The 21,792-nt window shown below is 49.2% G+C and overlaps 8 protein-coding genes across 8 annotated transcripts; 3 read left to right on the top strand and 5 right to left on the bottom strand.

The window, feature by feature from the left end:
* Positions 1-157: 157 nt before the first annotated feature.
* Positions 158-610, bottom strand: ONS95_006250 (uncharacterized protein; the record flags this gene model as incomplete). The annotated part of the gene is made up of 1 exon (XM_058499703.1): positions 158-610. The coding sequence occupies one exon, from the start codon at positions 608-610 to the stop codon at positions 158-160; it is 453 nt and encodes a 150-aa protein (XP_058350747.1).
* Positions 611-850: 240 nt separating this feature from the next.
* ONS95_006251 (uncharacterized protein) lies at positions 851-1,077 on the bottom strand (the record flags this gene model as incomplete). Its single annotated transcript, XM_058499704.1, has 2 exons — positions 851-880; positions 934-1,077. The coding sequence occupies 2 exons, from the start codon at positions 1,075-1,077 to the stop codon at positions 851-853; spliced, it is 174 nt and encodes a 57-aa protein (XP_058350748.1).
* Positions 1,078-1,366: 289 nt separating this feature from the next.
* On the bottom strand, positions 1,367-2,047 carry ONS95_006252 (uncharacterized protein; the record flags this gene model as incomplete). Its single annotated transcript, XM_058499705.1, has 1 exon — positions 1,367-2,047. One exon carries the CDS (start codon positions 2,045-2,047, stop codon positions 1,367-1,369), a length of 681 nt encoding a protein of 226 aa, XP_058350749.1.
* A 333-nt stretch (positions 2,048-2,380) lies between these two features.
* On the top strand, positions 2,381-3,194 carry ONS95_006253 (uncharacterized protein; the record flags this gene model as incomplete). The annotated part of the gene is made up of 2 exons (XM_058499706.1): positions 2,381-2,503; positions 2,559-3,194. 2 exons carry the CDS (start codon positions 2,381-2,383, stop codon positions 3,192-3,194), a joined length of 759 nt encoding a protein of 252 aa, XP_058350750.1.
* An 8,476-nt stretch (positions 3,195-11,670) lies between these two features.
* Positions 11,671-12,904, top strand: ONS95_006254 (uncharacterized protein; the record flags this gene model as incomplete). The annotated part of the gene is made up of 2 exons (XM_058499707.1): positions 11,671-12,137; positions 12,223-12,904. 2 exons carry the CDS (start codon positions 11,671-11,673, stop codon positions 12,902-12,904), a joined length of 1,149 nt encoding a protein of 382 aa, XP_058350751.1.
* Positions 12,905-13,242: 338 nt separating this feature from the next.
* ONS95_006255 (uncharacterized protein) lies at positions 13,243-13,754 on the top strand (the record flags this gene model as incomplete). Its single annotated transcript, XM_058499708.1, has 2 exons — positions 13,243-13,476; positions 13,671-13,754. The coding sequence occupies 2 exons, from the start codon at positions 13,243-13,245 to the stop codon at positions 13,752-13,754; spliced, it is 318 nt and encodes a 105-aa protein (XP_058350752.1).
* A 248-nt stretch (positions 13,755-14,002) lies between these two features.
* On the bottom strand, positions 14,003-16,964 carry ONS95_006256 (uncharacterized protein). Its single transcript, XM_058499709.1, has 3 exons — positions 16,301-16,964; positions 15,494-16,222; positions 14,003-15,448 (listed from the first exon to the last, which is right to left on the bottom strand). The coding sequence occupies exons 2-3, from the start codon at positions 15,650-15,652 to the stop codon at positions 14,279-14,281; spliced, it is 1,329 nt and encodes a 442-aa protein (XP_058350753.1). The 5' UTR covers positions 15,653-16,222; positions 16,301-16,964; the 3' UTR covers positions 14,003-14,278.
* A 1,073-nt stretch (positions 16,965-18,037) lies between these two features.
* On the bottom strand, positions 18,038-21,373 carry IKS1_1 (putative serine/threonine-protein kinase iks1). Its single transcript, XM_058499710.1, has 4 exons — positions 21,105-21,373; positions 20,543-21,012; positions 20,440-20,496; positions 18,038-20,395 (listed from the first exon to the last, which is right to left on the bottom strand). The coding sequence occupies exons 1-4, from the start codon at positions 21,149-21,151 to the stop codon at positions 18,900-18,902; spliced, it is 2,070 nt and encodes a 689-aa protein (XP_058350754.1). The 5' UTR covers positions 21,152-21,373; the 3' UTR covers positions 18,038-18,899.
* Positions 21,374-21,792: the final 419 nt, after the last annotated feature.

The raw sequence follows: 21,792 nt of genomic DNA on the forward strand, positions 1-21,792 counted from the left end.
CAAACAAATCTTCACACGTAAACCAATGCTAGATCTCGTTATATGCTATACCAGCCTAAAATACTTCTCAAATGACAAACAACGTGTCTAGGGCGTTCGATCATCCCATGGCTTGCACAGTGTGCTCTTCTGACTTAATCGGAGCAAGACCTCACATCTACCGACCTCTGCCCCTGCCTGAGCTCGATTGCTGGCCACTCGAAGACCCAGCTTGTGCAGCCCACTCATAAGACCCATCACTGTTCAAGTGGTAGTACCTCCGATATTCTGGGCTCCAAGTCCAGTATTCATTTGCCGCAGGAGTAGGCGCCGGAGTCGATTCTTGAGCCACCAGACCTAGACACTGCTTCCACCAATCCTGAGTCTTGGTGCTATTGGCGACTACGTCGGTGATACAGGGCTCAACAATTGCGAGCTGTGAGGCGGTGAGGCGGAGCGGTGTCGTCATGTTCTGTAACAGAAGCTGGGCATCTTGGGCATCGATACGTTTCTTGGCAACTTGTGCGCGTAAGCCGCAGGAGTATATTTTGAAGATGAGAAGATCTATTTGTGAGATGAATGGAACGTGGCCGGCCGGGATCTGACTCAGCGCCCGTGCCTCCGATGGCATATAGGGAGACTAAGTAACTTTGTCAGTATGTAAACGCATTATCAACATTTCCCAAAGGAAGTAGGTAAACAATTGAGAGCTTAAAACGAACCTGCCACCCTGGAGTGATATCAACTTGAATATTTACCGCTAGGGTTCTTGTAATAGAAGTATTGTGCCTGCATAACAAACCGGGAATTTGGAAGGTTGAGGAGTGTTTGCTTGACAGAATTTGGTGCAGTATCAATATTTATGATGAGATCAATCAATATTTATGATGAGATCAACATCCTAATTAGAATTGGATTTCAGTAAAGACGAGATAGGAGGGTGTGGGAAATTACCTCAGTAGTTCTGCCATTCTGGAAATAGTTCCAAAGTGCCAGTCCGCCAATAACGGCAACCCTGGCATTGGCGTATTCCGGGATGCCTTTCAAGATAGTAATAACTTCCGAAGCGGCGCTGTTTAGCTCGGCTAGGCTAGGCATGGTACTGGACAGTATGGGGCAAAGATATAGGAAACAATTCGGAAAGGTGATACTATAAAGATGGTGGATGCAATGTCGAACAGCAGAGCGAAAATGATTGTCGAACAGAGGTGTGATACAAGGCTTATTATATACTCCTATCGTGGAACGAGTTGGCTACTTGCATTTGCACGATCAAGTTTAACAGGGACGAACACTTTAGGCCAATGAAGACAGATACCGGCGTTTCGACTCCTTCAGACGCCCAGACTCGTAGGCGGCGTGACGCTGAAGATACTAACATCATAAATCAAGACCAGTATGAAGTTTTGGCCGAGCCTGGTGGTAGCATATGCAACCGGGGAGGCGAAGCACCAAAGTATGCCATGAGAAGTGACCGCAAGTAGTCGGTGTCTAGCCCTTTGTATCCCAATTCTGAATTGTTGCGGCTAGGAATATTAGCATATTCAGCGGCCGTTTCCAGGCTCAGGGATCTAGAGGAAGGACCGCCCGCCACGGCCCGGGCCTTGGTTTCAGCCTGATGAACAATAATCGTGCAAAGAGCCGGACATGTCCTCGCTAGATGTTGGCAGGCCCTGGCAAGCCTGTCAAATTGGGTCCATTCCAAAGCAACGTGCTTGAACCTGCATAGATCATCAGCATGAAAGCTGTCTATGACTTTCATCGTGTCAGAAAAGTCGCCCAGATATACGACTGTATGGTCCATATCCACCCAGTACACGCCGGCGCTTGGCCGGCGAATGGGTTTCATGTACGTTTGTTCCAGCAGCCGCCGAGCTTCTTTGGAAGATAGGCCAGCTAAGTACGGCGCCGGGCCAATGTAGGCCATGCTGAACTGTGCATGGTTCACGCCGGCCGGGTTGCGAATCGCAGCCCAGACAGTGCGAACGGACAGCGCTTCGCACCAAATTTGCTGGCGTAATTCAAGGGGCAGAGCCCCGAATAACGTGAAGCTATCTGCGGCCGACATATTTGGCTTTCCGGAGCGGCAAAGTTATTGAAGGGATCGCGCGCTTCAACTTTGACTTTCAGGATGTGAAAAGTGCTGTTGAGGTGTCGATATCATGGCTTGAGGATCTCGAGGAAGTTGAGGTTCACCACGAGTTGTCAAGAAGCGCTGACAAAGATACCACGCTAGCCTATTACGGTCGCTCTAGTTTCATTGGTAACAGGGTAATTCAGCCTTGGCTTCGCTATATCTGCACGACCTTTCGCCTTGAATCATCTCAGTTCGATTCGCAAAGAGACCACATGTTCAAACTCCACACTTTCCTGGACTGACGACAACATCAAAAAGTGCAGTATGCCAGATTTTTCGGAGGCATTTGTGGCATCCATTGCGTTCGCTCTCAACTCGGCCCAGATTCCTTGCCTTCTCTGGGGCCACTATCTGCTCAATGTTCATGGTGTGCCCTCCGCAATCGCTGTATGTATGCATCATCAAATTCCACCACGAAAAATATGCTAAATAATATAATAAGTCTATTGACTTCGTCATTCCGGATAAATCTATGTTGCCTGCGATTCAGGTCCTCTCTCACATAGATAGTCTTTTGGCCTGTAAAGATGTCAAGCTCTGTTCCACAAGCTCGTCTTCGAGGCCAACACCGCCACCAACCTTTCATGCACATATAAAGAGCCTAGAAGTCACTGTATGTCTCTATTTGCAATCCGAGACTCTTTGGTTTCTACCACCTTTGGACACTTCTCTCGCATCCCCAACGGGAAAAGAACTTCCATCACCTTTTGCCCTTGCATCCGATCAGACTATCCTGCCACCCTGGCGGCCGGGGCGAGGCTCGGGATCTTTCAAGCCAGGCTACCATCCCGTCATTGTCCCCAAATCTCATATTTTGTTGGAGGCATTTATGCTTCTGTACGCCAGGGACTGGGAGAAGCGCATTGGGGACTTTGCAATGGCCATGATTGCGTACATTGAGCTATACGTTGATGAAGACGGACTTCTAGAAAAGGAACGACTTCCGGAGCCCCTTTTGACGTTCTATAAGGAGCTTGGGAGGGGGGAAAAGCCAGTCCTGCAATGGTCAGAGGAATTGACGGGGGCTGTTAGTGCCTTGGGAAATTTCACATTTATGTCGCAACCTTCAAATCTTTGAATCACCATTGTACCTTTCGCAATTCAAATTATAGGCCCATAGCGCGCCCATCATTAGCTGCTAGCAGTGGGGTGCTGAGTGATGTACCACTCGACGTGATCTGCTGGAGCTTGTTGAGGATGCTGACCTGTTCTGGGCAGGTCTGCGTTTGGTTGCTGTGCTCTTGGAGCGCGGAGCAGTCGGGTTGTAGGTATAATTTTTGAAGATCAGAGTGGTCATCTCGAGCGCGTGAAAAGGACTGAGAGTGTTCGAGAAGCTCTTCTGCTGGCTGCTGGCTGCTGGTTGCACAAGTGGACTACGAAACCATCAAACGAAAGCAAATATTACTACAAACGAACGAATCCCTGTTCCCTGACTCCGATCAACCTGGATATCTACATACCGCAGCAAATGCGACAAGCGAAACAAACATGTACTTCGTCAAACAGGCAACTGACCAGCTACAGCTCAAATACAGCAAAGTCCGGAAACTTCGGAAACAAACGCCATTCTACTTCCGCTTCCTCTTCGTGGTACGCCTCACAGGTATTTCTCCCTCCTCGTCTTCCTCTTCCTCCTCCGCCACATTTTCAAATTCCTCATCCTCATGCTGTTTTTGAAGTTTCTTTCTCCGCCTGCCCTTCCTCCTGGGAACATTACTTGATTCCTCATCGCCCGCCTCAGTCTTGCCACCTACACTCTCAACCCTCATTTTCTTGGCATTCCTCTTACTCGAGCTCCTGCTCAAACTCGCAACCCTTTCACCACCTGCTACAACAGGCACCTCATTCTCACCCTCATCCATAGACTCCTTCTTCCGCTTGGATCCCATCGTAGCAGCGCGCGCTTTAGAACTACGCGTCTGGCGAGTTGTAGGAGGCAGTTCCTTGAGCGCCGCCTGTGGAGGAGAATTTGCAAACCCAGCTTGATTGGCGTCATTTGCGCTGCCTGTAAGCGGATCTGCAGGAATGGGAATGCTACTACTTCCTTCACCCTCTCCCCCAGCTTCATCAACACCAAGACCTAAAGACTTCTTCTTAGCATCCAACAGCGCAGCCGCCCGTCCCAACGAAACAGTAGCTTCCGACCTCCTCCTCTCCTCCTTCTTCTCCGCATCTTTCAGCTCTCGCTCAGCTTCGTCAACCTTCGACCTTGCTCCAGCAACCTCTTCAGTTACTTCCGATGTGTCGAGAGGGGAGTATGCGTCTTCGAAGTCAGCGAGTATTGCGCGGGCAGTGAGGGCGTTGGCGCGGAGGGTACGGATGTGCTGGTCGGCGGCTTTGCTGGTGCTTTTCTCTTTGGCTTGTTTCACTCTAGATCGGGCTTAGCAAATGTCTTGTGCCGTCGTGTGTGAGGAAATATGAAAGTGTCGGTTGCTTACCCTAAGAGATTGCTAGTTCTGAGAATAGCAGCTCGCTCTTTTTCTTCTGCTTCTTTCTCTTTAGTTCTCCGCGGACGTGGCTGGGTCTGTGTCTCCACTTGTTGGGACTGCATCACAGCACTCGCAGCAGTATCCGCAAACTTCTGCAGCGTTGCATGAGCTGCTCTGAAATAAGGCAAGCGTCTCTTGAATTCCAGAAGTGCTGCATTTAGAGCGGTGTTTGGGCAGGCTGGGCCAGTGGAAACCATTTCTGTGGAGGCACCCTGGACAGCACCTTTTGGTGGTACCACACCAGAATGTGTCTGGAAATGATCTCGAATAGCCTTTCGAGAATTGTTTCCAAGCCTGTAACCACATCCTGGAATAGGACAGGGTCCCATGTCCTGTATCTCCGTTATCCTGCCATTGTCGGCCAAATCATTGGCGTGCCATCTCAGATGTGCACCTATGGTCCGAGAAGTCGCTTCTCCAAAACTTCGGCCGCATCCTGGTAGAGGGCATATGCCCCAGCCGGGACCTTTTGCATTCATACCAGGGGCTCCTGCACCTGATGCGTCATCATACTGGTCTGTGGAAGAGCCGCTGGTCTTCTCTTGTGCATAGTCACGTCTCAACTTGTGTTCACGAGCCAATACAGCTTGCTCTCTAGCTCTAACTTCCTCCTGACGGTGTAAGATATCAGCTCGATCGATGGCGTTCTTGATTCTTTGATTTTCCACGACTAGATTTAATTAGTCTATTTACAAAATTGAACGAGGTTTAAGATGAACATACCTTGAGACATCTCATGAGTTTCTGCTATTGACGAGACAGGCTCCCGACGATAACATTCATTATTGTGGGACTCTAGTTCAGATTGGGATAAACTCGCAAGACGTTTACCGCAACCCTTACAATACTTTCCTGAGCCTCCGTTGGGAACTCGGCAGCGCTTTAAATGTGCTTGTTGATCCCGGAAAGGGAGGAGAGCAAGATTGAGCCCACAACGGATACAGTAATACCCATCATAACACGCTCTATGCTCTTTTCGTTTCTCCGAAGCTGCTGTTCGCTCTCTCCCACAGCTCTGACATATAACTGGATCCGGTGCTCCGTTCTCTCGGACAGGGGTCTTGTGAGTACACATGCGACCATGATGAGCTTTCTCGACAGGAGTACATGCTAGCAAATCAAGGCCACAGCGATCACAGAACTTTAGTGCGCCAGGAACATGACTTGCGATGTGCGTCGTGACTTCTTCTGTGGAGCTGCCTCTCAGGTCAAGGTTACAGATAGGACATCTGGTATCGTCCCAGAAATGTTTAATGTCATCGCTTTCTCTTCTGGAAAAGTCCGAGTGGAGATGCTGCTTCTTCTGTGCAGTGGTAAAAAGCGCCCAGTTCTCTTCACACATTGGACATTGACCGACAGAGTTGAGCAGGTCCAAGTGACCCTTGTAATGTGCCATCTTTGCATCATTGTCGTATCCCTTGAACGTTTCGGAACAGATCGGACAGCCTATTTCCCTCTCGAGCACATGGTTCAAGAGCTTTCGATTCTCCTTGCGAAGTTGCATAATATCCGTTGGTGTGAGGTGCTGGACGAATACTGTTGGCATGCTTGATCCGACACTGATCGCTTGCTCAAGGTTGTCACCGTATAGTGGAGCTGCTGGAGCAAAGCCTGGCTCTATGACTGACTGGTCTTGAGTCCAGGACTTTTGTTGCAACTGGTTCTTGGCTGTGTGATCGAGCATCCAAGCATCGAATTTTGGAACTTCCGATGTTCTAAAGATAGGAGGCTTTGCACCCGGTATCCGACGAGGCGTGTACGGAGGTTGTGCTACGGGTAGTGGTTCGTCGGTGCTCTCAATGTCATGATCTTCGTGATGGTGATCAGGAGTGAATCGGACATGAGGTGTGGCATGATGTTGCGCTTTAGTACTGGCTACTGGGAGAGCAACGGGAGGCGTATGGGTAATTGGCATGTCATAGATACCCCACGGATCACTGGAGTCGCGTACTAGAAGAAGATTAACAACCTGCTGGGACGTGTGCTCTGCGTCACTTACTGCATTGAATTCCATCATTGCGTATGATTTGCAACTCATGACTGTGCAAGTAGTCGAATATGTGTTTGCGCCACTCCTCTTCAGTTGTATAACTGTTTACAACAAATCGCTGATTTCGCTTAGCAATGATGAGTTCAAAATTATCCGTGAATGCAACATCGCCGTCGTAGGAAAGTGAAGCGAATGCGGTCCGGAAAGACTCCAGTGTCGCATCATTCGTAGCATCCCACTCAAAAATTAACCCATCTTGGTCGTCCAAGTCCATGCCGGCTGGGTCGCTGATGGCAAGCTCTGTAACCGTGAAATGTTTCCACTCAGGACGAAACCATATACAACTTGTCGAGTTGGTCATATCTTCGCTCCGAGCCCAGGATCCCAGAGCGCCCGCTAGATCACCACTATGGGCATAATCAAAGAGACGAGATCCATGGTTTTCCTCTCGCCACGTTGCTGAGATCCAAACTCTGAATTGATCCGGTAATGACAAAGCTGGCTGGTCAGGGTCATCGTGGTCCAGAAGAACAGTTCTAGACAATTCTCGAATTGCTCTAGCAAGGCCTGCAAAGTCCCCACGCTTGACAGTACCGTACCTCTCTGTACCAGCAAGGCGAATGCCAACCTCTGGAGTCGATGCTGCTGAACCAGGACCAGATAATCCATCGCACACAGCAAGTCCATCAGCGCTATAACTGTCAATCTGCTTTTTGACGGCATTGTAGAACTCCTCTGTGACTTCTACTCCTCCGAATCCCAAATGCGTGTTCAATAACATGATATCTTCAGCTGGACGAGTTACACCGAGAGGGTAGTGAATCATCATAGCCGAAAGAAATCCTTCCTGGATCTGATTCATTCCATAAAGGCCATCACGGGGAGTTGGCAGTTTCCAGTACGACTCCCTGTCTATACCTCTGAGTACAACGTAGTTCGAAACGCTTTTTGGGGGTGATAGATCCTTCGTGGAGATCTGGTTGCATTTGCGGACAAATACCGGCCACGTATACTCAGGAATTCCTGGAACATTTTTGATGTGCATTTCGAACTGTTTAGTGACTGTTTCCAAGGACACCTCGATGACTGTAGGAGGAGTGGTATGATGCAAGTCAACTGTGAAAGACCAGCCGCTGCCCCCTCTTGGAATGCCGAGAAGCACACGAGCACCAGCTTGAAAGGATTGGGCATTCTTTTCCACCTTGATCTTACCTCCGTATCCATAGATATATGCTGGACCGGTAGAGATAATAGGACTGGAAGGAGCAGAATATATGTCGCTGTTTGGCTTTAATACCTGTATACCATGGACTGGTGTGGGTATGAAAGTAGGCCTCGAATTTGGCGGTGGTAAAGTGGGTGACGCTTTGAAGGGGAGCACATCGAATCTTGTGAGGGTTGGGACCGGATCTTCGTCGGAATGGCGCACGACGACATTCCAATCGGCTTCGCCACGAAACAGGCGGGGCTTGATGTCCTCCTCGAATATCTTATCCAACGAATCCCTCGCAATTTGAACTGTGTGGCTATAATCGAGGGCACGAGATGGGCCACCAACAAGATCCACCTGGTTCGAGTAGAGATCAACCGCAAACTCCCAATCCGTGTTGGGATCGATGCCTAGTAGTCTCAAAGCTCGGGTGCCAAAGCTTTTGCTCGTTGCCTTGATTTCACGGCCCTCTCTGTTTCGATAGATTGTTACAGTCTCTCGTGTCTTCCTGGCCTGCGGTAGAAGCATGGCCTGTGAAAGAGATCGAGGCTTATTACCTGGTGGCCATTGGCTAGGTGGTTGTACGATGGTCTCATGCACAACAACAGTCCAACCTATCTCCTGGAAAATACGCTTCTGGATAGCCATGTATTGGTGGAAGTTTGCTGATAAAGGGAAGGATATCGAGTGGTCGAGTGGTGACCCTGGCCCAGTACCTGCGTTATCAAGCTGGCTCGAATACAAGCTTACCGTGACTGATCTTGCACCACCGGGTAGTAATGCTCTGATGGAATTGGTAAACGATTTTGCATTGTCCTCAAACGACTGTGAAAATCCACTTGGGTATGCGATTAGTTTGCCAGTTACTTCTCCTGTCGGTTGCTGCCTTTGCGCTGGTTCACCTGGCGCCGGAGTTCCTGATGGTACATGCGTAGCGTCCCTGTGGTTTGAAAGACGGTCCTTTGGCAATGTCGCCAATCTCAGCACATCAGTGTTGTGGGGACCTCGTGCAGAAATGGTGAAGGTACTAGCAAACTTTTCGGCAGTAGGTCGAAGATGGTAGTAGTCCACGGAGAAAACGTAATTCTCCTCGGGGTCGGAAATTCTGACTTTTACATAGGACTCGTATGTCATGTCGAATTCAGCTTTGGACAATATGAAGCTTCTTACGAAAGGTTTGATCGGTGTCTTCTTGTATCGCTCTGAGTTTTCGAATTGGTCAACAACAATGGTCCACTCGGAGTCTGGATGTAAATCAAGCGCCTTTAGCGCAGCATTTTGGAATTCATCTGCGGAGACTTGATTGTCGGTCGCTCTAAGCTTGATGCTTGCGCCATATCGACTGTAAAGATAGCGATAGCTAGAATCTGCTCCTCCGCCTCTCAGATGTAGAGATCCAATTGGTTGAATAGGCTTCCGACCGGAATCATGAATGCCAGAGCTGCCATGTTGGATACTGATTCGCTCAAGCTGACTGGGTGTTGGCTCGGCCGGCCGAAACATGCTTTGAGTTCTTGGCTTTGGCCCTGTCTTGCATTAGCTAATTCAAAATAATGTTTGAGATACAGTGGCAGAACTTACTGCGGAGCATTGGAAACCCATAACTTCTCTCATGATAGCAGTCGAGAAACTCGAGTGGTTTTTCTGACCAGAGAATTCTTTGGGTCCTCGGAATCTCAACGTCCTCGTCTTCGGGATCATCACCTTCGTCCTTGTGGCAGTTTTCAACATTAGACATTGTAATTGGTTCGATAGGTAAGCCGAAGTGTAACATCGCCAGCTTTGTAATGAGGTTGTCGTGTGTATTGCTGAAATTGCCGTCGGCTCCCAATGCCTGCTTGTAGAGTACGGTATTCTCTTTTTGCATTGTCAAAACCAAGTCCTGATCCATTCGTGGTAGCAGCTGCAACTCTTGAAAACTGTTTGGCTTGATCCCAAGGATCTGTAGGACTTGTAAGGGAGCCAACTCTTCCACATGGATTAATCTCACGATTTCTTCTCGCTTCTCAATCCATGCTTGATCGGTCTCTTCGATGTCTGGATCAAATGGATCATTCGTAGCCATGGCGGTTCGCACGATCCTCTTGACCTCAGCAGCTGCACTGGCCTTGTCGACCAAAATTGCTGTCCTCCTTTGCTGCTCTTCGCGCTCCTCTGCTGTTGGAGGTTCTGGCGACGGCGTTGGACTTCCGACGTCCCTATCGGGGTCGTAAACTGGCGCTGATGATGCGAAAGGATTCCAAATGGTTCGTCTCGATTTTTGCGCAGGAGTTTGGCCGTCGCTAACATTCCCAGCGCCTCGCTTCTTGCTTTTCCGCGTTGAACTATTCCCGGATCCACCTCGTCGAAGAACTCCCGCCATGATCGTTGATGCTATTGAGAAGGGAAAAGGTTGACAGATGGGACATGGGCGGGGGAGAAGAGGAAAAGAAACGGTACATAACTTTCTTTCACCGAGTCGAATTCGGTGACATTCTTGAGACCATTGAAGCGGGATGCTTAGTGCAACCTGGAGAGAGAGAACAAAGAAGGCTTCAGAACGAGTCGCACACTTGTGAGACGATTCAAAGAGCAAACAATAAGGTTATCTCGACTTCGAAATAGCCGAAAGCGGTTCTAATTGTCGCGATGTTTGCAGTCCACTCATCTCCATGATGAGGAGTGGTCACTGTGGCCTTCCCCATTCCAACATGGTAAGGAATGGTTGCAGGATGTTTGTGAGATGGTGGCTGCAACTGATCTCTTACTGCCTGTTGGAGTAACTGAATGGCTTCTGTTTTTGTAAACGGATCGAAGGGCATTGTCATCGATTGCCGTCCTATGTCGACTGTTGTTGGTGAAGAAAGGGGGATGTATTCCTGTTGCTGGTGAAAGAATGGACGTCCCGGCTGTGTCAGCTGAATGGAAGGGTGTGGTGCTCCACGTGACTCGCTTCTCTGGACCTCCCGCATTCCGTTCCCTGACAATCTTCCCCAGCTGTGAACCCTTTTCTTCTACCACCACTCACTCTGGAGCAATGTTTGCACGCACAACGGCAACCCTAGAGCCTCGATTGTAAAGATTTTTTAAACACGGCTACCTGTATCGCTTCATCTCCATCATCCGTCTCAATGAAGCCTTTCAAGATGCCTTGGTATACGCGTCGTTCATTTCGCTCATGCATGGCGATAGCCGCGTAAAGGAGGACTCGGTTACCAACTAGGGTCTTACGAGATACCCAGTCCCAGTGCGATCAATTTGCGATACTGCCGCCATGCGGCGTTGAATCAAGCATTACTCCACCATGAGCGGGTTTGTGGAGAGTTCAAGCCATTGTATGCGGGGTATTGTGCAGTGCCCTGCATATACCCAGCCGCCATCGTATGCCTCTCTTGAGAGACGAGATGCAGCTTCGGCCGTGCTTCTTGTATATGTGTACCTCCGACCCGTTCGCAGCCGCGGAGGAGCGGGCACATTTCTCAATTTACTTTCGTTTTTCTACATCGATGCTGGCGTTCGGGGAATATTTGAAGTGCGATCGATAGCCTTCAGATACAGGTGTATCATTTGATGAATGGGGCACAGCTGTCATCATTCAATGAATGCCGTAAGACTTACCGGCTCAGTCTCCCGTAAGCACCCAAGTCTTGAGGAGAGTCTGCTGGGAACCTGAGAGACTTTCGCATCCATGCTCCAATTATGTCTTTTCGTAATCTGCAGATCGTGCCGTTTTTCATATTGTATTCCAGGGTGCATGCAAATCAGTTGTACTACCAAGGTTGTAAGCGCACCATAATGGCCGCCTATAAAAGCTATCTACATTGTTGTCCCAACAATATCTCGTGTCTCGATCCAGCTTATCTGAAACCCATTGCTCATTCTCATCATGTTGAAATCACTTGTCATTGTGCTCTCCCTCTTCACGTCAACCACCCCGGCTTCTCCCCAAACTTACAGCAAAATCGTCCAATGCTTAACCATATCCGGCATTCCACAAGCTTACCCTGGCACATCCTCCTTCACTGAGCTCATCATCCCTCTTAACCTCCGTCTTAATTATACACCAGTTGCGCTTGCTCTTCCAACCACTGTTTCTCAGGTGCAAGCTGCAGTCAAATGTGCCGGTAAACTAGGCGTAAAAGTCAATCCTCGGTCAGGCGGTCACAGCTATGCATCTCATAGCATTGGTGGTGAAGATGGGCATTTGGTCGTGGATCTGAGGTATTTCAGGGACACCGTTGTCGATAAAAAGACGAATGTTGCCACAGTTGGAACGGGAGCTAGATTGGGAAATGTAGCTGTGGCACTCTACGAGCAAGGCAGGAGGGCCATGGCTCACGGCATTTGTCCTGGGTGTGTATACAGATACCTTACCCCTTTCATGTCCCACAAGACTGTTCATTGAGGAAAATATTTCATTTATTAACGCCATCCACAGTGTAGGAGTAGGCGGACACGTCCTCCACGGCGGCCAGGGCTACAGTACACACACTCACGGCCTATTCCTAGACTTCCTCCTCTCAGCAGACATTGTCCTCGCCGACGGGTCCCTCGTAACCGCCTCCAGCACTCAAAACAGTGAGCTCTTCTGGGCTCTTCGCGGGGCAGGCATGTCCTTCGGAATCGTGACCTCCTTCAAATTCCGCACCATCGCCGCTCCACCTGAGAACATCCTCTTCTACTATCCGTATCTCTGGAATCAAGATCAAGCTCGTGCTGGCTGGGAAGCTTGGCAGCAGTACTGTGGTGGATTTACGAATCCAATTATTCCTAGGGAGATGAACATTCGCTGGGTGGTGGTCAATTATGCCAGTGGGTACATGATTTTCCTGCTTGAGGGCGCGTATCATGGCTCTCAGGCGGATTTCTTGACGGCTCTTGGGCCGCTTCTGAGTGCATTGGAGAAAGTTGGGGGTTTGCAGGCTGATATCAGAGGCACGGGACCTCATAGTTTGGGATGGCTGGATTCGCTGCTTTATGCGAATAATAATGATCTATTTAATGAACAGGGAACTGGCGAAACTTTGGAGAGCCCATTGAATTATACTGCTGTAAGAGTTCCTCCCTTCCCCATTCTCTCGACCCAAAGCCTACAATACAAGGACAAGGCTAACTTTTAGATTACTAGCATTCAACATTCGTAAGCATCCCAAATATTACCATTTTGTCGAAATGAAGCAGAATGATGGCATCTGACGAGACCTAGTTCACCAAAAGCCTCATCACAGACAACCTCTCCCCCGCCGGAATCGACGCCTTCATAACCCAACTCTACACAACCGGTCCCACCAGTCCAGTCGTGCGTCACATTCCTCCTCTCCTCCCCTGCTTCTCCTCTTCCCTCATTTCTTTCTCCCCCTTCTCCCCTTCACCACCTCATCCACCCTCCAGCAACTAACCCCCATCCTTCCAGGGCTGGTATTTCATAATCTACACCCAAGGCGGCCCCACATCCATCATGACCCAAACACCCTCCCCCTCAACCTCCTACGCCCACCGCACCTCCCTCTACGAATGGCAACTCGTCGCTCAAGTCGCAGCGCCTCCATTCCCCGACGCAGGGATAGAATGGCTGAATAATTTCGTGGATGCGATATTGGAGGCTGAGGAGGGAGCGGGGGAGAAGAAATTGGGCATGTATTATAATTATGCGGATCCGAGTTTGGGGAGGAGGGAGGCGGATGGGAGATATGTGAGTTGTCTTTTCTTTGTGTCCTCTTTTTCCTCCCTTTCGTTCCTCTCGATAATAACCCAAATATTCCGCTACGATTTCGAGACTTGCTGTTGGGTAAGGGTTCAGGTGTCGAGAAGTCGAGACAAGCGGGGAGGGAGAGGAAAGCGAGCCTGGTATGAACGGAAAGCTAATATCCTCTCTCCTCCCATCAGTGGCTTCAGAATTACCCCCGCCTTAAAGCCATCAAGAAAGAGGTCGATCCAAAGTCTGTGTTTATGAACCCGCAGACGGTCTAGACTCTAGCGATTGAGACCATGTGAATTCATCCACTCGGTATTGGAGGCGAGACTTTAGATCCCACGCTCTAAAATGGAACTGGGTAGATTCAAGAGCAGCAAAGGCCAATAGAATGTGTGAACGTGGTACCAGATGATTGGTTCTCTCAAAAGGCTGTGTGTTTGCTGTAGACGGTTAAAGTCTTGCATCATATTCTATTGTATGCTCGCTTCAACTCAGATTAGCTTGTACTCGTGGTATCATAACATTACACCTTCCCTCTATTAAGCCATGAAATAACACATCGATAATGAAATCCTTCCGCCCTCCTCCCCAAAAAGTGGATTTACCTCCCAGCACAACACAACACAACACAACAGTTGCCTCGCCGTATATACCTATACCTCCTTCTCTCAGACACTACATCGCCACAAGCCGAACCCTTGATAATGATAATAGACCAGGCCGGCATCTGAATGCTCAGCGTCTGAACCCCAGTCAGTCTCCAAATCCCATGAGCCATAGCACATCTCACACCAACTCCTCACCCCGCACCATTCGCCCTCCTCGCAGCCTCCGCACCCGAAGCCCCCTTCATATTCACCCTCCTCTTATACATACTCAACCTATCCCTCACCACCTCCCCCTCCCACCCATCCCTCTTCACCGCCAGCCCCCCACCCGGCGCAAACACACTCCCCGGCCCAAAATCCGGTTTCCCGCCCAACGTCCCAAGCACATCCCCGATATAATTTCTCGGCCTCACCCCCCTCTCAAAAGTCTTTTTCCACCCCTCCAAAATCCCCTTAACCACTTCCGTGCCCGCCAAATAAATATTCTGCACTGCCGGCTCGAATGCTCCTTGGTTGGAAAAGAACAAATTGAACTCCGGACTCGCGCCTGGGTACGGACGATCAAAGTCCGATGCTGTGCGCATGATGATGATGCGTGCGAAGTCGACGGTCTTGTGCACTGCGAAGCGGAGCATGGCTTCGAGAGTGGCGTTGTCTTCTTGTGCTGTCATGCAGTAGACGCCTGAGCCATTAGTCCATAACCTAGTTGTATTTTCGAAGGTTTCGCCGAGAAGTGTGCCGGAGAAGTAGACGTCTGAGGTGGCGGTGTCGCATTTGATGATACCTGGTTTCCTGGTTGCTGCGGCGTAGATTCGAGTGCGGGTGCTGGCGTACTTGGAGCGGTAGGCGATTGCATCGGAGCTGTCGTTCAGTTTGGCGGCGCTGGCGAAGGTGGCAGCGATGTCGCGGAGGGCCTCGTTGACTTCGAAGACTTCGGTGCCGTAGATGTTTTGGGGGTACATGTCTGGAGAGGTTGAGCCTTGGGGGATGTAACCGGTGCTGTAGTTTGAGGGGATCTCGCGAGAGTCGAATTCGTATTGGAGAGCGACTTGAACGGCATACTTAGAGAATGCGATGTCGGCGAGAGTTCCGTGTTTTGGGTTGATGCCGGCTATTCCCCCAATTAGGAAATAGGTTTTTCTGAGATCAAAGAGAGGGGTCGTCATGAGCGCTGTCATGGTTGTAGCAGCATTGATTTCAGATTCGCCGGTAGTAAGTTGACACACTGAGCCATCCTTCAGACAATGCACATCTGGGAAGAGAGGTGATAAACCTGGAATGGTGATATTTCTCGCAAGTAGATCACCAATTGATCCTGTAGTATTGGCGTTGGCGTACCAGATATCTGCTTCTGGAGAAAACTAGCGTAGGTTAGATGAGTATTGTGCCCGTGGTTTGGGAATTACCATTGAGATGATAAACACTTTTGGTATTATCACTTCGGCATTCTTGTAAATGATAGTGACATCTCTTGATTCAAGTGTTTGCTCAACCCGCCTTTCTATCACCGGTGAGGCAGACGCTAGAGATCCTACTAACAAGCTGACCAAAACATATGCTCTCATAATGCTGGCCGTAGTTGAGAACTTCCAACAGACGTCAAGGTAAGTCGTCAACCAAGCGACAGACGTTGAGTCGGCGACAGGAAGTATTAGGCGAAGAAGTCAATAAAGAAGGATAGCAGGAAAGAAGTAAAAGAAGAAAACGAACGACTGGAAATGAATCGAAGATCGAGATAAGCTTCTCGAAGAAGGAATGTGTGGAGACAACCAGATCTGCCGCGCCGGTATCTAGACTTGACAAGCCCGGAAGAGATGAGCTGTGGAAGAAATAGAACTGGCCCGTTCTCGTCCCAAGCGGAGACCTACATGTGCCCTATATCTAGAATTGGCAGCGATCGTCCTGCATTGCACTTGCAGTGTAGGACTGGAAAAAATGTAGTCGTACAGGAAGGCGGGCAGGAAGTGGCTTGAACCATGTCGGTCAGCACGCAACACTCCCTCCCACTTCCTCACTTAGTCAGTCTTAATCTTCAGCCTCCTTCTCCCTGTACGATCTCCGAAGAAGCAAGAATCACCAACCAAATGAACAAGAAATGAGAACCGCCGACGGCCTCAACTTTTTTCCAAAATTATCTATCAGCTCGTCAGCTTCCTAACGTAAATATGCACTTGATGTTCCTTCCGCGCAGTCAAAAGGAGCTCGATACGAACAAATGTCCGAAGTACTTTTGACGAAGTCAGATCCGGCCAAGATTGATCAAATTCCGTGGATCAAGTGGAGACTCGACTCAGACTGAACCCGTTATCCGGGACTTCTCACTCGTGCGATACCTGTAAGTCGCCGGACTGGAACCCGACTGATTGGATCATCTTAGCCGCCGTTCGTTTATCGACGTTCCACGACAGGCCGAGCTGATATCTGGGACTGACCCGGATGGAATGGGCATTGATGATGATTTGAGTGGTATGACGACGTTGCTGGTATGGATGCAGGTAGGCTTGCTGCATGTATGCATGCATTCCAGGTTCGTTCGCTGGGACCAGCTCCCGGGGAATGGATTAGCTTCACGACTACAGCAGATCAGATGAATGCAGCAGCTGTGATATGTCGTGGAAGCGTTGTGTATCGCACTGCAGTCAGATGATGATACGTTGTACCCCTCTCTTCACTGTATCTTGCATCTGTGAGGTGTATTCTTCCCTCTACTCAGCGCCTATCTCCAAAAAAACGTGCGCCTTAGCTTCCTCTTCTCCTCAACATGCGTTTCTCGATAAGAAAAGCTCCATCTAGGCTCACTCCATAGTATGTAGCGACTTTTGCGTTCAAAGATAGGGTGGGTGGGATGGTAACGGCCGGCCCACAAGGAAAGATAAGAAATCAAAGGACAGTGAAAGTGAAAAGAAGCGTGGTTGAGAGCGCAAGACAAATAAATACACGCCAAGCCGGCTCTCGTCTTCCTACCCCAGCTCCCCATTCCGCTCCAACGCTCATGTACTGCTCCATTCTGGTAATATCCCGCTTCTTTGACGACAGTCGACTTTTACAAGAGGACTACCGTATCAGTGGAATGATTCTGCCCCCGTCTTATTAAGACTTCGCTAGTTCCTCGTTCTGATAAGGTACTAAGATTTACTCTGATCTGGCTGTCATCCAACTTAGATTTTGTCCTGTGGGCTTGTTTCAATAAGCCAGACACCTTCTAGCTTTATTTTGTCCTCATCACAAGTAGATCTTTTTCATTCTAGTTTGTCAACACATCTCAATCATAAAAATACATAAATCGTAACACAACTCGCCGTCCTCTCCTGTCCTCTCCGAGCCTGGACAAGTCTCCCCTGAGGTAATCTCACTCACACATCACATTTTCGACTAAGTTATGCCGAAAAAAAAACACACGAAAAACACGAAAAACAAATAATCGAATCAAGTTGAGGCCCCAGGCTTTCATTCTATCATCTATTAGGTTTTCAGCATGGTCTTCCAATGGCTTTGCTTTACTTTGCTTTGCTAAATCCATACGATCAGTTCATCAATCCTTGGGTTCCTGCTTCTGAGCCTGTCTCAATAACCCCACATTTAATCTCTATTACTGCTCCCGGAGATATCAGCTCTGATCCTCCTTTACTCTCTAGCATCCATCAATATTCATCTCAGAAATCATCAAATCGCTTCACTCGACATCTACATCTAACCCAAGCAAGTATATTTCCCTATCCCTATCCTAGTCATCATCAAACTCGCATCACAGCTATATCCTCTAATTCCAAACATAACCCTATCTAACCCCATCCCTCTCCCAATCCCCATCCACATCCCCATTCCCGGAACCAAACAAAACCCAAAAAAGCCACACACCTACTGCATCTCCCCGCCATGCATCTGCATCTACATCATCGATCTCGCGTCTCTTCTCTTCCCTCCCCTCCCCTCCCCTTCCCAACCACGTACCTACCGTGTCGTGTCACCAGTGCACCACATTTCCCCCGCCCCATGTAGGTACTCCAAGCAAACACAACATATCATACCATACCATACCATACCATACCATACCATACCATACCATACCATACCATACCACAGCACAACATAACTTACCACAATATCACGTTGCCTACTTGCTCCGCTCGGAGCTCCGCTCCGCTCTATTCTTCCACGAATGAATGAATGAATGAATGAATGGAACTCTCGGGTTTCCTTCCTTGATTGATTAATTAATTACTTGGCGAGAAGATAGAAGTAAGTTTCTATCTATCCTGTATCCACTCAATTCAATACTGAGAAGTTGGTTGGGAGGGATCTGGCACCTGTGTGAGATGGCTTGCGGGGGGTGGGTGTGTTTTGTGTTGTGTTGTGTGTACGGTACAGTGTGATAAGAGAAGAGAGGTCTCACTTCCATCCATCCATCTCCCCGTCCAAGGAAGGGACCCTGATGAGAAATCTAGTAATGCGCCAGATACGGCCAGAACGATATGAAAAGTAGAGTGTTTTGATCCGAGATCAGATATGTTCAGCGTCCACGTAATATGAATCGAACCGAACCGAACCGAACCTGTTTCCTTTTGAACAATGCGCCGCCTAAACCCCTGACTATGCGCCGCGCGCCGACTCCCTCCTTGGGTATTGATTGATTGCCCGCCCCCAACTGCTTACCAGCTTGCCTCCAATTTGATCAAAATCCCATACCATGCCATGCCATAAAAGAGTAGACCGAATCAAAGAACAAAAAAACTCCAGAAATCGAAATGCAATCACGATGCCCTCCCCAATGCCGATAAATGAAGGAAACAAAAACCCTTGTGAAGCCACCCCTCACTCCGTCCACCCCCAATTCATATCCCTCACACACATCCCCCCACCAAACCTGGCCGTAATAGCCAAGACCACAAAATGCGCAACAAACAGTCCCACCCTCACCCATCCAATATTAAGTCCAACCGCCAACTCGAATGAAGCCAAGAGTATCAGCGGCCACATCACCACATCTCGTGTGACGAGCGGCGCACAGGGTTTAATTACACTCACGACCTTGGCGAAGAAGATCGCCATTCTGAGAGACAAATGCAACGTCTGCTGATTCTGGTGAACCCATTCATCGGCGTAGTGTCCGTAAAGTGAGACTTGGTGCTTGAAACGCGACATTGGGGTCGAGGGCGGTGGCATCAATAAAGGCGTTCTATGATTCAGAGAGGGAGATTCATTTCGGCGGTGGGGACTTGGAGTGCGAGAATGAGGTTTGGCTTCGAGAACGAGTTGGGAACTGGGTGATGGCGTTGGTGACGAAGGCTCAGAGGCATCTTCGATGTATGCGCCTGATCTTACGCGTTTGCTTGGCTCTGTGTTGAATGAGAAGGGGAAATTGAAGTCGAGTGGGAGAGAAATACCGTTGACTGGTGTACCTGGTGGCATTGGAGAATCAAAAGACTGGATAATCCGGCCACCAAGTCCTGCGTTGCTGCCATTCCTTGTTCTTGATGGAGCTTCGAGACCCTTTTCAGTGCGAATGGCAGTGAGAATATCGTTCGCACTTGGTCTCTCGTTTGGATTAAGTGCCAAGAGACGTTTCAAGAACTCGTATAGCTGGTTTGGTAGCTCAGGTCTTTCACGTCGTTCGTCAACGAATCCGGACCAACCACTGATCTCTGCTCTTAACATATCCATGTCTTCAAACTCTTCCTGGATGCTGTCTGCACTCTTGTATGGTAGACGTCCAAAACACATGAAGTAAAGGATCATACCGAGACTGAAGATATCAGACTTAGTAGTGAAGTTCCCATACCGTCCAAACTGGTCCTGTCTCAAGACTTCTGGAGCACAATACGATATCGTTCCAGTCGACCCAGTAGACTTTCTTGCTACATTCTCGGCTTGGACTTCTCCAAAATCACTGATCAAACACCTGACCTCGTTGCCGTCCTTGTGGAGCAAGCAATTGCTTGGTTTAAGATCTCGATGAATGTAATTTGAGGCATGGAGATGTGCCAATCCGGACGTGATATCTTTGAAGAACGAATAGATCTCCTCAAAGGTCAGCTTCCGCTGGGAAGATCTCAGATCAGGTCGGTCCGCTTGTCCCCGGGATCTCCTTCTCATCTGTTCTTTCAGCTGTTCTTTGGCACTTTTAACTGCAGGGGAAGGACCGATGATGTAGTGAAGAAGATCCCCTGAATTGCAGTACTGTTGTAAGATGAAAGCGCATGGGACTGAGGGACTGAATCGATTGAGCTTGACATCTTCCAACCAGACGTGGCGATATGACACTAGGTTCGGATGTGACAGGCCTTGAAGGAGTTGTACCTCGATGAGAACTTGTTTGTCAGTGTTGTCCATAAGACTGGTTAAAGGACCCTACCTTTCTCAAGCCAGGCGTGATCGTCTCCAACAGGTACTCTTTTGCAGGCAAATTGACCTACTTCAGTCAGTATTTCTGCGCACACGACCCTCATTATGCGTACCCAAAGAAACGCTGTCCAGTTCATGGCGAACCAACAGCACCACTCCCTTCCCGCCTCGTCCGAGTTCCTTCTCCTCTGTGAAGAATCGCTTGAAGTAATTTGGACTGAATGCCTCCTTCTTTATACTGTGGCCAGTCTGCGGTGCTGGCGCACTTGTCACGAATTCCGCATCCGACACAGATCCTCCAGTACTACTCGCCGCAGACGGAAATGCTGGCTGGACAAGTCTCCGAATCGGACTGGAAGGTGGATTATGGTCGTCTCCTCCATCGTGCGCAGATTGTAGCATGCGAAAGTATTCGGGACTGATGAATGGCGACGATCGATGAGGAGACGACTGCCTATCGGGAGAGGAGGCTCGAAATGGTCGGTGGCATGCTGGACATTCGGAGGAGAAGGAGGGGGATGCCCCGCGCAGGATCAACTGTCTTGTCTGCGGATCGCGGATGACAATGGCGTCGTCATGACGGCTGGAATAGAGTAATCAGTACTGCTGTCCATAATCTACCTTCGCTGGAAATCTGGGGTATATTGTGTAGGGGATCCACCAAACTGTACTTACAGTACGATCTCGTGGCTATCGCGAGAGGAGTAGGGGACGAGAGACATGTTTGGCTTGCGAAAACGATGGTCGGTCAAAGGAACATGATGAAGATATTGTTCCTACATATCCAGGTGGTGAATATGAGGGGACGGACGTTTGTTTTGTTTGTTTGACAGCCAAACCCATGCAGCTGTTGCTGGTTGCAGTCGTCGACCATATATTTGTTTTGTTAGAGCAAACAAGGAGCATGGAGCACGGAGCGCATGGGTATCGAAGTCAGCATCACCATTGCTCCACTGAAATTCAAGGCCGGGCTTTCCCTACACCCTGGCTAATCCACCTTTCTTCAGCTTCACTAGCCGGGAATCTTCAGGCTAAGCCGCGCAGGGAAATCTTACCGAAGCGAAGGGCTGATCTCAATGGAACCTTAACCTCAACATCGACTTCAGATTACACTGACGCTCGTCCTTCATCCCTTCGCTCTCCCTCTATGCTCTCCCTCTCCTTTCTTCTCTTATCATTTCGATTCAATCCGAAGGTACCTCGGTAACCAGCCTCGTTTACTTGACTCTTCTACACCTACTCTACTCCATTTGGCTTCCCAAGCCCTGCGAGACACCGGTTGTCATTATAAACATCGTGCCTTCGAAACCACTTCGCAGAGCTGTCAAGGCCTCCCAGTCAAACTGTTCAGTGTCCAAGTTCT

This window comes from Cadophora gregata (genome assembly GCF_030347475.1).
Source record: "Cadophora gregata isolate MNR1 chromosome Unknown scaffold_17, whole genome shotgun sequence".
NCBI classification, from domain to species: Eukaryota; Fungi; Ascomycota; class Leotiomycetes; order Helotiales; family Ploettnerulaceae; genus Cadophora; species Cadophora gregata.

What these genes read in the sequence shown, in the direction of transcription:
- IKS1_1 (XM_058499710.1), bottom strand. Translation starts at nt 21,151, where the DNA reads ATGTCTCTCGTCCCCTACTCCTCTCGCGATAGCCACGAGATCGTACT. An exon ending in GATAGCCACGAGATCGTACT is followed by an intron (nt 21,013 to 21,104) that starts GTAAGTACAGTT and finishes ACTCTATTCCAG; the next exon opens with CCGTCATGACGACGCCATTG. An exon ending in TCACGCCTGGCTTGAGAAAG is followed by an intron (nt 20,396 to 20,439) that starts GTAGGGTCCTTT and finishes CTGACAAACAAG; the next exon opens with TTCTCATCGAGGTACAACTC.
- ONS95_006256 (XM_058499709.1), bottom strand. Translation starts at nt 15,652, where the DNA reads ATGAGAGCATATGTTTTGGTCAGCTTGTTAGTAGGATCTCTAGCGTCT. An exon ending in AAGTGTTTATCATCTCAATG is followed by an intron (nt 15,449 to 15,493) that starts GTAATTCCCAAA and finishes AACCTACGCTAG; the next exon opens with TTTTCTCCAGAAGCAGATAT.